Below are 15,079 nucleotides of genomic sequence, written 5' to 3'. Positions count from 1 at the left end.
CATAGTGGAAAATCGATATCAGTATTTTCGGGTCGTCCTTGCCTCATTTCTGAAAAGAAAGTCATACTGCTCATTATTGATTTTTCTACTATAATGAGTGATAATAATAAAAGAAAAATTCTTTCAGAAAAACTATGGGGGACAGTGGTGTGGAACCTGTCATACCATCTCCATCAACAAGTTCAAACAACCCGGTTGAAGAATTGCAGTGCACAATCTGTTTATCTACGAGGTTGGATATAAATTCAAACAAACAACTAATTGTTAAAATTAAGATTCTCTCAAGAATGTCGCATCGAAGGATGCAATCACTCGTTTTGTTTTTCCTGCATTTCTGAATGGGTCTGCCAATCTCTACGCCCTTCATGCCCAATGTGTCGCAAGGATGTCGATAAAGTGTCGTATGATTTTTCAGAGCAAAAACTAGGACAAAAAGAGTTAGAACTTTTATTTTATTTATATTTACGATAATTTTCTGTTTCAGGATTGCAATCAAAGAATATCGAAGCGGGCATATGTCACTTACGCCTACAGATCGAGTTCAACTTCTCAGCGAAAGGAGACTAGTTGTCAGAAATTTAATGCATTCCTACAAGGTTGTAGGCTTGTTATCATCAGAAATGTGAGTTTGCTTGGCTTTTCCAACAAAACGTTCTATATTTCAGAAGCGGTATCGAAGAATCGAAGGAACCAGATGAAATCTTGAAGGTAAAAATTAGCACGCTATATAAACAGACTAAATATTTATTTCCAGAATGCATTGATTGAGTTAGCCGCTATCGTAACACAGCATATTCAAAAGGCAGAGATATCACTATCGGATCTTAGGACGGAGCAGGCTCGAATCAACAAGTATCAGTTTAATTGAATGAATATATTACCAAAAAAAGATTTCAGGTCAATTGTTTTCAATACGGTTACGTTTCGTCGAATGGTTTACACAAGCAAAGTCAAAGTAATGTATCCTGATTTGAAGAAAGTTAAAATCAAGCCATCTGATATTGCCAGAGAACCGGATCGTTTTAGAAATGTTATCACGAATTTTTTGATAGCTGAGTTCGACGCTATACCTTTCCAAAATGTAAGAAAATTTATTGAACTTTCTTGAAATTTTTAGAATTTTTCAGCAACCAAAACTTGCCGGCCACAAATGGAGAACAAAGTTTCTAGGTTCCTGCATCGATATGCAGCAAAAACAGCGCTATGCCGCTCAAATTTACGAGCTTATGCTGAGTCGTCCATCGGGTGATCATTTATTCCGGGTACGTCTACAGGAAATTTAATTTAAAACTGCTAGTTTTCAGAGAGAACTCAATGAAATTCTAACGCCTGTTAGTGCAGTTCATATTCAATTTTTGGACGATCATTTGGATGCAATTATTGCAATTGAAAAGTTAACAATCGAAGAATTCTACAACGAAGTTTACTATGATTCTATATACAATAGTTTCTCGAGTAACTTCTTTGATTATAACTCTATGGGACGTGATGATCCTCAAAGCCGATTCGAAGCACTCTTCAATCAAATTCATCGTGATATCGGAAGTACAAATGATTGGATGGATACTTATGTGGCAGGACGTCTTCTTCGTCAATCTTCAAATACTGATGGAACGGACCGTGCCACGAATAACGATGATGATAGTGATCGTTCTGAGTCGCCAGAAGAAAGAGTTCCAACGCCAATGCCTGACGAAGATCCACGTGAACAATCGTTGGCACGAGCATACTACGAACAAATGCTGGAAATGCCAAATCGGGTACCGCTGTCAATGAGAGCCTACCACATGATGCGTGATCGAGATGTTCGTGTTCGATATCCAACTACAGAAGAACCGGTTCCAGTTGAGCCTGTAACATTTGGACAAACTACTAGAACTTTACCTATTTCACAGCAACCGACAACTTCTCGCAGTCATATGACGCTGAGATCTGCAATGAGACGTTTAGATTCCGATCGTCCGACAGACGAAGAGATTCCGCCGATTGAGAGTCGGCCCCAGACACGCCGCGAAATCGAAAGAGATCGACTTCTACAAAGAGTTCGGGAATTTGATAATCGATCACGAGGGCTTTCGGTGAGTATTATTGAGAATTTATAAAGAAGTGAATGTATTTAATTTAATAGTAAGTAAAACTTGAAGATTTTCTATATTTCAGAGTCTCTTCCGTCACCCTGCATCGTCGGATTATACAAGTCGACGATTCACTTCTGATGGTTATTCTGGATTGGTTGGTTTAAAAAATATATAAACATAAAATATCATCAAAATTGTTTCAGGTTATGCTCTCGCCACGGTTAAATTCAACCACTACATCATCTACGAGTATACCTGTTTATCAGCCGCGAACTATGACGAGTAATGATTTCGCGCATTTAAACCGAACCAGAAGCATTTTGGAGAGAAGACATTTCCCACAGCCACCACGGGAGCAAAGAATCGAAGAAGTGGAACAACTTTTCAACAGAGCTTACCAAAATATGCAGCAAACTCATCAAGCAATTCAAGAACATGCTAGCACAAGCAATGCACCGACACAAATTCCTCGTCCAGCAACTCCAGCACCCGCTATATCTGACGAAGAATCTCGATCACTTGCGGAAATTGTTGCAACCATAAATCAGGAGGATGCTGATAATGGACTTGACTTTATTTCGGTTGCTCATCGAACAAGATCCGCAAGAAGAGGTAAATTTCTAACTTTAAATTGTTTTTTACCGAAATTTGATTTTTCAGCAGCCGAAAACGGGCATCCACCCGAGGGACCACCAGCCAAAAGATCAACAAACTCTCGTCGTGATAGACGTTAATATCCAAGAAATACGCTCATTTAAAAAAATAATCTTGTTCGAGTTTCTTAAACATTATATCTGTATGGATAAATGTACACTCGCTTCTTAAACAACCCGTTTCCTTCACTGTTTAGTTGTACCTTGTGACATGTACATTCAAATGTTACTCAACCCCCGTTTTTTTTCATTCTATGTGTTCTGCTTTTTTCAAAAACTTTATTAAAATATTTAATGAAATGTTAAAATAATATTTTGAGCGAATCAGTTTGTGAAAACTGTTTTATAGACAGGTTTTTGGTATTTTCTGTGTGTTTTTTTATTATTTATGTTTTATTGAGAAAGATGTTTTGTTTGAGAGCAACGAATCTAATAATAACAAAACTTACTATAAGCTAGAAAATTCCAAAAGATGCACCCAACTATTTTTTTTTCCAATTTTTCATAATAATCTATTTGTGAGTGTTTTCTCTGTATCCGGTTTCTGTTCTTTCCATTTTTTAAGGGAAATTTCCTTATAAAAATTCAAATATCTCAAAACTATGCTTGTGCGCTCCAATGAGATCTATTTGATTGCTTCCATCTTTATCAACATTTTAGGCTTTTTTATTTTACTTCGACTACCTTCTTTCTTTGATATTAATTTTAATTTATTAATTTAATTTTTAAAAGAGAAACTGAAATTTCAAACCAGAATATGGGAAAAATTAGTTAGAGTTTTCAAACTTGAAAATTTTGCGCAAACTGAAAAATATTTGTGAGAAACTAAAAAATTTCCGATAGTTTATTTTTTAGAGGAATATTTCAAATCTCAAAAGAATTGAAAAGCTCAATGGATTCTCCGAGCACAAGTGAATCACCACTGAAAAAGAATACAATTCAGGATTTTGGAGAAAGTAACATGACAGAAAGTCCCCAGTCTAAAGAAGAAATCGACGAACCGGAAGAGGAGTGTTCGGTATGCAAAAATGAGTAAGTTCATTCAATAGTATTAATTAAAAATTGATTTATTTCAGAATTATCGATACAACCTCGTTGAGTGATTGTTGCCATGAATTTTGCTACGATTGCATTGTAGGCTGGCTCACGAAGGGATCCGGTCCTTTCTGTCCAATGTGCAAAACACCAGTTAGCTTCATCCAACGGAAAGGAACCGATGAGAAAATAACCGTCCAGCAAATAAAATCCGAAGGAGAGCCAGCAGCGACTGCTTCAGAAGATCTTGTGACTGAGAAGAGAATTGTGTCGAGAAAAATTCGAAGTTGTCGAAGGCTAATGAACCAAATTGACGAGATCATGTAAGAGTTTTCGATGAGTAATATACAAATTGTATTTGAACATTCTTTTAGTGGAGCAACATCAAGTAGATCTGATAGTCAAAAAAGGAAGCCACGATTAGAAGAGTTGAACTCGATGAAACAACTGTGTGTCTCACAATTGAACTCCCTGCAAATGCTCCGAGACGACATTGATCATGGAGCAGCAAAAGCATTAATTGTCTCAAAAGCCGCATTCCGAAGATTGATCTATGAGCGTCAAGTTATATCAGAAGGATTGCCAGATGCAACTAATTCTCTGTCGAAAACTGAATTCCGTGATAATATCGATCACTATCGAGCAGTTTTACACAGTTTCTTGAGCGTCGAGTTGAAATCCCTTCCGGCGAAGACGGTAACGTTTCCCATTAAAACATAAAAGTGTTCTAATGAAAAGTATTTCAGCAACCACGTGTCGACAATGAAAATAGCTGGTATTTTTATACACTTCATGATGTGGCCGAGGGAAAAGACGAAGAGATTATCAATAGAATATTCAGTATGATTGAAGATCGTGGAACGCGTGATCTTAATGCGGTAGTTCAAAAACAAATTTACCATAAGTTTGAAATGTTTCAGAGAGAAGTTGATGCAGCATTGAATGGGCTTGTATCATGTCGGGTTGTAATTGCATTTATTGCTGAGCTGAAGTCTTTGATTAACAGTCGAAAGTCATTTTTGGAGTGGTGCGGTGCCATAACATATCGAATCAGAACAGATCGCGGAGGTGAAAGTGCTGGAAATGGTAGAATCATATTTGTACTTAATTTCAAAAAATCGTATCTTCCAGATGTTGTGACGGTCGACGATTCAATTGAGCTTGAACCCGAAGAAAATAGATCAAACCACAGGTCGCGCCGATTCCCGGTTTTTACACCATTCGACCGAGTTTTTGGTATTTAATTTTTTATCATAATATGCTTTTAAAATATTATTTTAATTTAAAACTTCAAAATAAAATTTTCAGGATCTACCATGGGACACATGTATCGAGGACAACCGCAAGTGAGTTTGCCGCCCCTTTATGACCTGTTGAGTGTAAGTTTACATTGTAGCATTATCCTGCCTCATCATCTGACACCGACCAGGACGATGACATCTACTTTCAGGCTCCTCTTCGTCTTGGCCCTAATGCTACGAATCCGTTCAGGCCAGCTCCGCTCCCGGTGCCGTCACGTAAGATTTTTCAGATCGGCTCTTCAAAAAGTTAAATTTTTACAGAATTACCAATCGCTGGTATTCCATGGGCAGAATTAACGACATCTTCAGCAGGTGCTGGTTCTGCTCGAAGTCGTGGATCCGACAGTGTAGTAGAAATTGACGATGATGATGATAATGATGGTGTCGATGTGGATGATGATGACAGAGAAGACAGTGATGAGCCAAGAACGTATTCAAATAGTGAGGAAGATAGCGATGAAGAGATTCAAGTTGTTGAACGTGATGATACTATTATTCTTGATGATTCGAATCGATCACTTCCTAAACCTGTAGCAAATGGTAGTGCCGACAGGAAGAGAAAGTACGAATTTCCATTAGAAGATCATTGGAAAAAGGCCAAAACCAGCCAGTTACCTGAGGGGCTTGTTGACGATGTTCAGGAATTGATCGCGAAGTACAATATGCCGTTAACACAATCAATGAATATGCTTGTCGGCGCAGCACAAGAAGCCATTATCAGGATTAACAAACCAATGCCAAGCACTTCAAGGTGGGTTTGAAAAGATTTTATCGTGGATATGTAATATTCCAATTTCAGTGCTCCAGACATTTCGAAGTTCAAACCTGATGATATGTTACAGCTAGCAAGTTGTAAGTTTGTCATATTGCAGATCAAGTCTCATAACTAATTTTTACAGATCTCTCTCGAACTGGTGCACTTTCAAGGCGACAGTAAATCGACATTTGATCTCTGTTAAATCAATTAAAAAGGCGGATATCGACGAGTTTTCAAACTTTTTCCTAGGCATATCATAATTTTTTACAACTTTTTTACTTTTATTTTTTCTGACATTTCGATGTTTCGTAGTAGCAAGTTTCCAAATGTTCCATCCTGGGCTACAAGCGAACTTATTCGGCAATTTTTAGATTTTCGTTGTTTACGGTTCAAAGAAAAAAGCGTTTTTCATATTTTTATTGTTTCTCCATGTTAGCTATCATTTTTTATTTATTTATATTTATAGCTTTATTCTGATTATTGTACTTCTGTCCGTGTAAAACATTTCGTCACTATTGACTGTCTATAAATTTTTAACCTTTGGTTTATTGTTTGGTTATTTTTTTAATATTTTTTCTCGGTTTGCTTCCGGCAAATTTTTATCTTGTTCCTTTTTATATTTTTGCCTTTCTGATCGATTACATGGAGTGCACCCTAATGTCTTTAAGATCTTTTAATTGATTTGTTTTATATTGTCAGTTCTAGCGTTTTACCAGCTGGTCTTGAATGCCCTCTTCTAGTTCATTACATTCTACGTCACGGTGACAGCTGTGAATGTGGATGATGCTCTCATTGCTCCAACTCTTTATTTTAGAATTATGTCGCTAATGCACTTTCCACCTACATATTATTGTATGGATATAGTAGTTATATATCGTTTATTTCGTTTAGTTTTAGCATATTATGTTCCTTTAATAGCAAAACATACTCAATACCAACTGTTGTCTAGTTGTTATTCTAACCTTTTATCACTTTTGATCATTTCTAACGTTTAAAATTTCCTATCAAAAGAATCTAAGAACAAACAATCTGTCGATCGGCACCTGAAACCCCGATGATTCTACACCATGCTGCTCTACTTCTCTCAAACCATCCAATGTTTCCCTATACTCTCTTGCTCTCCTCTGCCTGCTGTCTCGTTTCGCCGCCGTATGACACAGTCACATGATGTTGAGTCGTGGTGTCTCGTCGTCTCCGCCCCTCTCTCATCTCTCTCTCTTTCTAGCTAGTGCCATTCGTCTTGGTGTGTTCAGTCTTGCCTCTCGCTCTTCTTTGCGACTTTCTGCCATTTCTTTCACTTTCTGGCGACGTCGGTAGCGACAGTACTTTTTTATTTAAAAGTTTGTAATTTTAGTTGGTTTGTTTAAAAAACCGGTTTCAAATCAAAATCTTTTTTAGATTTGAAATTTGAAATTAAGAAATGTTTCACAAGTTTGACTATTAAATGTACGGTTTAACAATTCTATCTAAAAATATTGCTAAATCATACCAAAATTATTTATTGAACGGTCATATTAATCTAGTTAATAGTTGATTACTAAAGTCTTTCAGAATTCAATTTTTTGGAACAATGCGCTAAGAATATTCGTAGAAACTGGTTATGGATACTAGTGAATATTGGATAAATGTTACTAATATATCGATCGACTTTCAGTCTTCCCAGAATTACAGTTTCCCCGACAACCTCTAAACAGCTGCATTGTACTTGTCCTGTTTCTCTGCATCTCAACAAAACCAGGCCAGACAAACATAGAAAATCAATAGGATGTCTCCTGCGTCTACGCGCTCTCATATGACCGATGTGCGCGCACACTCCCTCTCTCACTTGCACACGGGCCATTCTTGCTCATGCTCTTTTTGCCTTACTAGTACTCGTCGTCAATTTTATATAGATTTCGCAATGTGTTATCGAATCGGTCAATCTCTCAAAACCCATGTGATGTCACCTTCATTCACTCTCACTTGTTACACCTTTCTTCTCTCATGGTTCTTTTATGATTTTTCTGTGATTTAAAGTATTTTTATTCCAGTAACCTTCTCTTCACACTAACCTTCGAATCAAAATGAAGTGGGCTTACAAGGAGGAGAACAACTTTGAGAAGCGTCGTGCCGAAGGAGACAAGATCCGCAGAAAGTACCCAGACCGTATTCCAGTGATTGTTGAGAAAGCACCAAAGTCAAAGCTCCATGACTTGGATAAGAAGAAGTACTTGGTCCCATCCGATCTTACTGTTGGACAGTTCTACTTCCTCATCAGAAAACGCATCCAACTTCGTCCAGAAGATGCTCTGTTCTTCTTTGTCAACAATGTCATTCCACAAACCATGACCACAATGGGACAACTCTACCAGGTAACTAACCAGTCGTTTATTTTCATTTAATTAACCCTTTTCTTTATTACAGGACCATCACGAGGAAGACTTGTTCCTTTACATCGCCTACAGTGACGAAAGTGTGTATGGAGGAGAGGTCGAAAAGAAGGAATAAAGTGTCATGTATTATCCGCCGACGAATGTGTATACTTGTACAATGGAAATTTCATACTTCTAATGGAAACCCAAAGCCCCTTTAAAAAAATCTTCTCATTTTCTGTAATAATTCTGTATTTCCTTCACATTTTCTTCTCATTTTTCTCGTATGACGGTTCCGAGTAGTGACTTCTATTCAAACTATTGTCTACGAAGTTGCTCTTCTCCCCTCCCAGAAAATCATGTTTTCTCTCGGATTTTGATATTTTTTTGCTATTACTTTCAAATTTTTGATTCATGAATAAACGAAGAAGACACAAACAAATTCATGTTCATGCTCATCGTTATTTTCGGCCAGCGAATGGAATACCTCCAACAGTTAGCAATACACATTGCGAAATCACTTTTTCATCTGTATAGAATTGACGTCACATTTGTATTACGTAAACATCATTGTAGATTTCTGAACAAAGTATAGAGAAAAATGAGAATTTTATTTCGAAAATGGTGACACACTTTTGGCAAAAAGGCTCTTTGTATCCATTAGTCATCTGTCAAATGACAGTTTATTCTAGTTGTCATCGTCTGAAAATGTCATAAGAGGGCTCAAACGTTGACTTAGGAATCATTTTTGATTCGATTCTGGCATATTTTATCATTTTCGAGACACAATTTTGGTACTACCCATTTGCAGAAGTTTGAGATTTTCAATGCGAAAATACGGTAGCCGGTCTCGGCACGATGGAAACTTTTCAGCTACCGCACCCAAAAGTGTTTCGCAATTTTCACCTGTATCTGTTGTAATAGTTTCACTTAAAATTCCACATTTTTAAAGGAAAAACCGATACATTTTTGGAAAATTGTAGGAGATCATGAAAAATTAAAAACAAATACTTGCGGATACGGTATTTAAATAGTTTTGGCCGTTTCGAGACCGAGTACTGTAGGCTAACTCTAAAAAAATCTGCAAAATTTTCAAGATGTATAATTAAATACATATTTTTGAGATTAAAAAAAGAGTCTCGTTTCTCTACATCTTACTATTGTAAATCTACGAGTCGCCGCTGCTTCCCAGTCAAATCGATTCTATAATTACACCTTCTCCTTTTCCCTTTTTCCTCTATCCATTTTCTCGTTGTTTTCCCTTCGTTGCTATTAGAAACTGGCATGGCTTTATTCATAAAGTGGTGTTTATACTCTTTTTTTTTCTATTTTTCTGCCTTTTTGAATTCATCACGTGTATGTTCTGCCATCTCTTCTTCTTCTTATTTTTTTCAATTTGATCGCAAAATTCGATCGAAAACGTGACCTTTACCTTTTGAACGGTGTATTCGTTATCTCATCGGTTTCCCCATCATTACTTGACTGTGATGGGGAACACGGCGAATTCGAATTCGAAACAACCAGCAACGAGTGCCGCGCAGATGTCGGTCGACCCAAAAGGTAGTGAAACACTGAAAAATTTGGCAAGTTTCTCAGCAGGTGACCTGATAAACACGAAAGTTGTTTCGTTGCGATCGGGTATTATACGTTTACTTTTTGATTAGTTGTACATGGTTGGTTGGTTAACATGGTTGGTTAACCAACCACCACGTCATCTTATTTTTTAGATATCAATTCCATAGTGTACGATGAAAGTCAGTCGAAAGTATAAGCCCAGTTTAGCATTCAAGTAAATTTTTCAATAACTAAGATACCGTTTTTATATGCTCACTAATGTTTCTTATATAGATCACACAATCAGAAGATATTCGGAGCATTTCGTAGTAACCTGTTCATTCCATGAAAAAAGTATTTGCGATCAAAAATTCAGTGGTTTCATATAGGAGAGACCATGATCATGAATAAACAAACAAGAGTGTCTCGCTTTCTAGTCATAGACTATCACTTCCAATCTATACTCTTTTTTATCATTCCTTTCAATTTATTTACTTTCTTCTTTCAACCTAGACTTTTCTTCTTCGATAAACTGGAATAATCGAACTTTGTGAAGCATCAACTTGTCGTTTGGCACATCTTCTAAAAAGTTTGTTACATAGGCTATGATGTCTGCGTGTTTTTCAGAAGTTGGTAGATTTGCTGTTGAGTTAGGTGTTTTTGCAGAGCAGGTTGAAGGAGCCGAAGAATTCAATTGTATACTTGTACAACTTGTAGATTGCTGACATGTAACCGTATCTATAACTTTTTGAAGCCAGTCATCTGAAAAATTACTTGTAATTTACATACACTTTAAATCACAGTTCAGACCATTCAACTTGTCTTCTGATAGCTCATGCTCAATCTTTGGCTTTTTTGCTTTTACTTGTTGATCATCGGCTTCTGCATTGCAAGTCGTTAATGTCAATTTTGACAAGCTGGAAAAAGGTTTCCGTTTCGGAAATCTAGATCATTTCATACCTGTCTGTTTTTTCCAAATAAGGAATAAGGAATTGTAGACAATCGTAGAACGGAACTATAGACTTGGACTTCTCATCATTCTTATCACCACCATTTCTAATCATTTTTTCAAAATCATTGAATAGGTATAACCATAACTTTTCGGCGTTTCTACCTGTAAGTTGATGTGGTGTTCATAAACATGTTTATTCCTGTTCACATGTTTACAGTCCAAATCAAAAACAGTCTTTCTCTTTTCGTAAATCACATTTTCAAAACTAAAAACTAACCTTTCCTCATTGCAAGAAAATGTCCACATTTTTTCTCTATAATATAAAACGCTTTCTGTCGAAAATCACTATTCTTCTTGCACGGACTGTATAATTCTTCTCTTCCAGAAAACAATGATATGAAAAAGTCGATGTCAGATCTTCTATACGCGTCATAATGTGAGAAAGGAGGGATCTTTGATGGTCGACCCATTTTTCGTTTCTGCTCCGCTGAGCCAAACTCTAGTAAATCCTAAATTTTTTTGATTTGGAAAACCACGTGAAAAACGTAGATCCTAGCTTTTCAGACTTACTATGAACTTCTCCATATTTTCAAAGCGGTAGAGACCAAATATTAGAAATAAAAGTGGAGAAACTTATGAAAATCGGGATCGCCAGATGTTATTAGAAAGTGAAGAAATGCTAAGAAAATATATGAAAGTGCGCAAAATTTGAGACGCAGATTTTAGAGCGTCGAGAAAAAGACTCGTTTCGAGCGACCCAGTTCAAAATCTCCAATTATTGTAAACTATTTCCTCCCTTCTCCAACATCTCTCTCAGTTTTGTCAGAGTGTTGTGTGTTGACAACACCAACAACTCCCCCCGTTTTTCGTTTTGATTCTTTCTTTTCATCACGAATTCAATTTACTGTAGATTGTCATACAATTCATTCCAATAATGAAATGGAAAACTAGTTCAAAATATTCAAAACCAACATCACTAAAAGTGAAAGATATTTGTTGATCTTAAAACAACACATGTTCCTCATACATTTCATCATAGAGATATTGACTCATCCTCCGCATCATCCTCATTTTCCTTAGTTTTTGTTCCGAAAGTTTCATATAAAAACCCTAGGACTAAACTCTCCTTGTCCCATTCTATCAATTTCTCAACTCTTATATTGATTCTCCAATATATATATTTTCAGGAAAGAACATGTCTCTTTTGGCTGGAGTGAAACTTGAAAAACGCGACAAAACGTTGGTCGACGCAACTGAAGCTCTAGCTGGAAAGGCCGTCGGATTCTACTTCTCGGCTCATTGGTGCCCACCGTGCCGCGGCTTCACACCAATTCTCAAGGATTTCTATGAGGAGGTTGAAGATGAGTTCGAGGTCGTCTTCGTCTCTTTCGATCGTAGCGAGAGTGATCTGAAAATGTATATGAGCGAGCACGGTGATTGGTACCATATCCCATATGGAAATGATGCCATCAAGTAAGTTATAACTCTATAAAATCCTCTTTAACTAGTTTTTTCCAGGGAACTTTCCACCAAGTACGGAGTTTCCGGAATCCCAGCTCTCATCATCGTCAAGCCAGACGGTACTGAAGTAACAAAGGATGGACGTAACGATGTGCAAAATGGAAAGGATCCAAAGGCCACCGTCGCCAAGTGGAAGGCTTAAGCCGAATCTGCCGACATAATTCTCTGCAATGCATCTTTCTCGATTTGTTCAACCATTTTGAAGCCATTCCCATCTAAACATCCATTTGCAATACCCATCTCTCCTATGATCCTAAAATATTTCTCTTTTGTATGGAAATTGGCAGTAAACAATAATAAATATATTTATTGATTCCATGCGATTCTTCATTTGTTTTTCAGTATATCAATTACGAATTGTTCTCTTCAAAAGTCAGTGTAAACAAAGGGAATGATGTGTGAACGTTTAATTGGTCAGTTGGAAAGATTTTAACTTGTCCATCATAGCTGACGTACAAGAAAACAATTGTTCTTTCTACGAAGGTTTTAAGATATTTAACAGCTCAAAAAATAATTATGACTACTAGAGATCTATAGATACTTGAACATAGTAAGCAAACACTCTTTGAAACCACAACATAATTCTGAAAATACCCTTTTTCAGACCACAAGAGTACATCACACCTTATCCGGTCTTTGTTGCCTTGACAACATCTTCAATCTCTTCTTTTTATTCACTATTTCCCTTTTGGATTTTGCTGCTCCATTCTTCTCCATTTGCGTCACAACACCACCTGCCTCTCGTTTCCGCCCATCTGACAATGTTTCTATTTCTCTTTCATTCACATTCCAAAGCTTCTAACGATTTTTTTCGTCTTTTCAGCTTATTACTTTTCCAAAAAAAATTAATAAAATGACGATAGCAGCTGCACACATTCAATCACCTTGTCTTCTTCGGTGCGCGGTGACTCGAAGAGTAGTCAGACCCCGCCCACTTTTCAGTCCCGTCTCGTCGTTCTCAACCTCTTTTTTCTTATTCATCAATCTTCTCGTTTTCTTCCCACTTCAAATCACACAAACACAGGCACAAAATATTCTAACTTGACTGATATTAGCTGTAGACATAAATCTATATAATAGAGAAGAGACGAGAAAAAGGAAAAGATGAACGAAGAAATTGAAATGAGCAGTATGGTAGGTTCTGGAATAATTGAAATAAAAACAATTATATTTGATAATTGAACTATCACGTTTTTTAATCAATCAACTACATTATTTATTGCCAACATTTGGTAGTAATAGAGCTTCTACGACAACACCCAAAATAGGAAAGGGAAAGTAGACTTGTTTTTCATTAAAATTGATTGATGAAGAAAGAGGATCAATATCGGATTTGATTCTATTTATATTTAAGTATCATGGTTCGTCAGAATATTTGTTTAGATACTATGTGATAATTCCAAAGTCGATTGAGCATTTGGAACAACAATGGCCTACCGTAGTCTCCCTATTACAGATGCACCCTCCTTCTACTTTGACAGTGTATATCTTGGTTGTCTTCAGTTTTATCAAAAAATTATCAACTGACAAAATGTGTGCAAAATAATTCTCTATGTTTAGGTGTTAAACATTTTTTGTTGAAAATCAAGACCACCAAGACACAAGTCATCAAAGTAAAGTAGTTCAAGTCTAATAGGGAAAGAACGATAACTTGGATGAGTTAGATGGAGCACATCTTGAACTGAACAACAACATAAATTTTTAAAAGATAATTTGGTAAATTTTTGATGGCAATGACTGTTCATTGAATACATTAAAAATTTAATACCTTTTAAAAACACAATTATATTTCTTCATTTATATGACAAAAATTCAAAGCCACCCTTTTTAAACTAACTTTTGAAATATTTTAAATACAAACCAATTCGTTGTTGAAATTACCAAGCACATTCGTGCATTCTGTAAAGTTCTGATTAATTTCTTCAATATTTTCGATTATTTTTATTCCTGAGCTCTGACTCATTCCATCATCATATGTTTCATCCTTATCGTAGTTCAGACAGTCAGGAGACCCCAAACGTTCCTCCCACTGTCTGTCACTATGTCATTTTGTTCCTCTGACCCAAATCACATCTTCAAGGAAGTATTTCTCTTCATGTCTATGCCTAATTTCTCTCGTTCCTTTTTCCTTGAAGAAGGGCCTCCCGGACAGTTCATACAAACATCAAACTGCGGGTCGCGGTCATGCATAACTGGTGAGAGAGTGTTGGATTCATAGAGTATCAGGCACACCCACATAACATCTTTCACTTTTACCAAACAAAAAATTTGTGGACAAGTGCTCATTTTTGCTCTTTTCCAATTCTATTTTGTTGTGTTCAGTACTGTTTATCTTTAGCGTCTCTCTTACTTTCATGCATTCTCGAGTTTTCTTTCATTTTGACTGTATTTGAGTTTCCACTTTTATTTATTTTTCTGTTTTCCATTTTCCATTTTCTTTTTTTCCATTTTCCCATTATTCATTTCTTTCCTTTTCACTATTCAAAATGTTCGTCATTCAAATGTACGGCTACCGTACTCTAACACCAATTCCCTAGCTTATCGGTGATTAAGTTTTGAATCAGATGTATTTCATTTCCAAACTTCCATTTAAGCTGTTCTATGTTTACACAAGTAATGAGTCATTTATGGGAATTGAGAACTTTTTGTTTTCACAGCCACATTAGTTCAATATATTGATGTTGATCATATTTTTGAAGCTTTATGGTTTGTGTTTCTTTTCACTAGGCATTTTGAAATTATCACATGAAAAGCTCTTTCATCTAGAAGTTTCTATTGAATTTTTCTTCATATCGAAACATTTTCTTTGTTTAACTTATATACTTTTTATTGAATTTTTAAAACTTTTGGTATATTCATATGATTATTATAAGTTTT

At 36.3% G+C, this 15,079-nt stretch overlaps 5 protein-coding genes and 2 non-coding genes across 8 annotated transcripts; 5 read left to right on the top strand and 2 right to left on the bottom strand.

Moving 5' to 3' along the window:
• Positions 1–127: 127 nt before the first annotated feature.
• Positions 128–3,044, top strand: C32D5.11 (RING-type domain-containing protein). The gene is made up of 11 exons (NM_001377807.3): positions 128–232; positions 276–437; positions 485–622; positions 666–708; positions 755–852; positions 898–1,081; positions 1,128–1,262; positions 1,305–2,078; positions 2,161–2,232; positions 2,282–2,690; positions 2,739–3,044. The coding sequence occupies exons 1-11, from the start codon at positions 135–137 to the stop codon at positions 2,810–2,812; spliced, it is 2,187 nt and encodes a 728-aa protein (NP_001364718.1). The 5' UTR covers positions 128–134; the 3' UTR covers positions 2,813–3,044.
• A 542-nt stretch (positions 3,045–3,586) lies between these two features.
• Positions 3,587–6,367, top strand: C32D5.10 (putative RING finger protein C32D5.10). Its single transcript, NM_062877.8, has 11 exons — positions 3,587–3,763; positions 3,808–4,089; positions 4,141–4,462; positions 4,513–4,644; positions 4,687–4,852; positions 4,898–5,002; positions 5,075–5,112; positions 5,217–5,283; positions 5,329–5,818; positions 5,867–5,919; positions 5,967–6,367. The coding sequence occupies exons 1-11, from the start codon at positions 3,624–3,626 to the stop codon at positions 6,002–6,004; spliced, it is 1,833 nt and encodes a 610-aa protein (NP_495278.2). The 5' UTR covers positions 3,587–3,623; the 3' UTR covers positions 6,005–6,367.
• A 1,487-nt stretch (positions 6,368–7,854) lies between these two features.
• lgg-1 lies at positions 7,855–8,614 on the top strand. Its single transcript, NM_062876.8, has 2 exons — positions 7,855–8,175; positions 8,228–8,614. Exons 1-2 carry the CDS (start codon positions 7,888–7,890, stop codon positions 8,309–8,311), a joined length of 372 nt encoding a protein of 123 aa, NP_495277.1. The 5' UTR covers positions 7,855–7,887; the 3' UTR covers positions 8,312–8,614.
• A 1,037-nt stretch (positions 8,615–9,651) lies between these two features.
• Positions 9,652–12,516, top strand: C32D5.8 (protein-disulfide reductase; the record flags this gene model as incomplete). Of its 2 annotated transcripts, NM_001381454.1 has the most annotated exons (3): positions 9,652–9,735; positions 11,869–12,154; positions 12,200–12,344. In NM_001381454.1, the coding sequence occupies exons 1-3, from the start codon at positions 9,663–9,665 to the stop codon at positions 12,342–12,344; spliced, it is 504 nt and encodes a 167-aa protein (NP_001367585.1). In that variant the 5' UTR covers positions 9,652–9,662. The 2 variants fall into 2 exon arrangements, with proteins under 2 accessions (NP_001367585.1, NP_001379738.1); NM_001393098.1 differs by lacking the exon at positions 9,652–9,735 and having other exon boundaries at positions 12,200–12,516.
• Positions 10,059–11,502, bottom strand: txt-18 (transcellular chaperone signaling (x)cross tissue). The gene is made up of 5 exons (NM_062875.4): positions 11,252–11,502; positions 10,959–11,190; positions 10,690–10,843; positions 10,540–10,646; positions 10,059–10,491 (listed from the first exon to the last, which is right to left on the bottom strand). Exons 1-5 carry the CDS (start codon positions 11,264–11,266, stop codon positions 10,217–10,219), a joined length of 783 nt encoding a protein of 260 aa, NP_495276.2. The 5' UTR covers positions 11,267–11,502; the 3' UTR covers positions 10,059–10,216.
• On the bottom strand, positions 12,340–12,486 carry C32D5.18. The gene has a single exon (NR_051196.1). It is a non-coding gene; the product is annotated as an Unclassified non-coding RNA C32D5.18 (non-coding RNA).
• A 181-nt stretch (positions 12,517–12,697) lies between the features above and the next one.
• C32D5.17 lies at positions 12,698–12,758 on the top strand. Its single transcript, NR_051195.1, has one exon. It is a non-coding gene; the product is annotated as an Unclassified non-coding RNA C32D5.17 (non-coding RNA).
• Positions 12,759–15,079: the final 2,321 nt, after the last annotated feature.

Source organism: Caenorhabditis elegans, chromosome II (assembly GCF_000002985.6).
Source record: "Caenorhabditis elegans chromosome II".
NCBI classification, from domain to species: domain Eukaryota; kingdom Metazoa; phylum Nematoda; class Chromadorea; order Rhabditida; family Rhabditidae; genus Caenorhabditis; species Caenorhabditis elegans.
The sequence above is the reverse complement of the archived record's forward strand: the minus strand, read 5'-3'. Positions and strand labels throughout refer to the sequence as shown.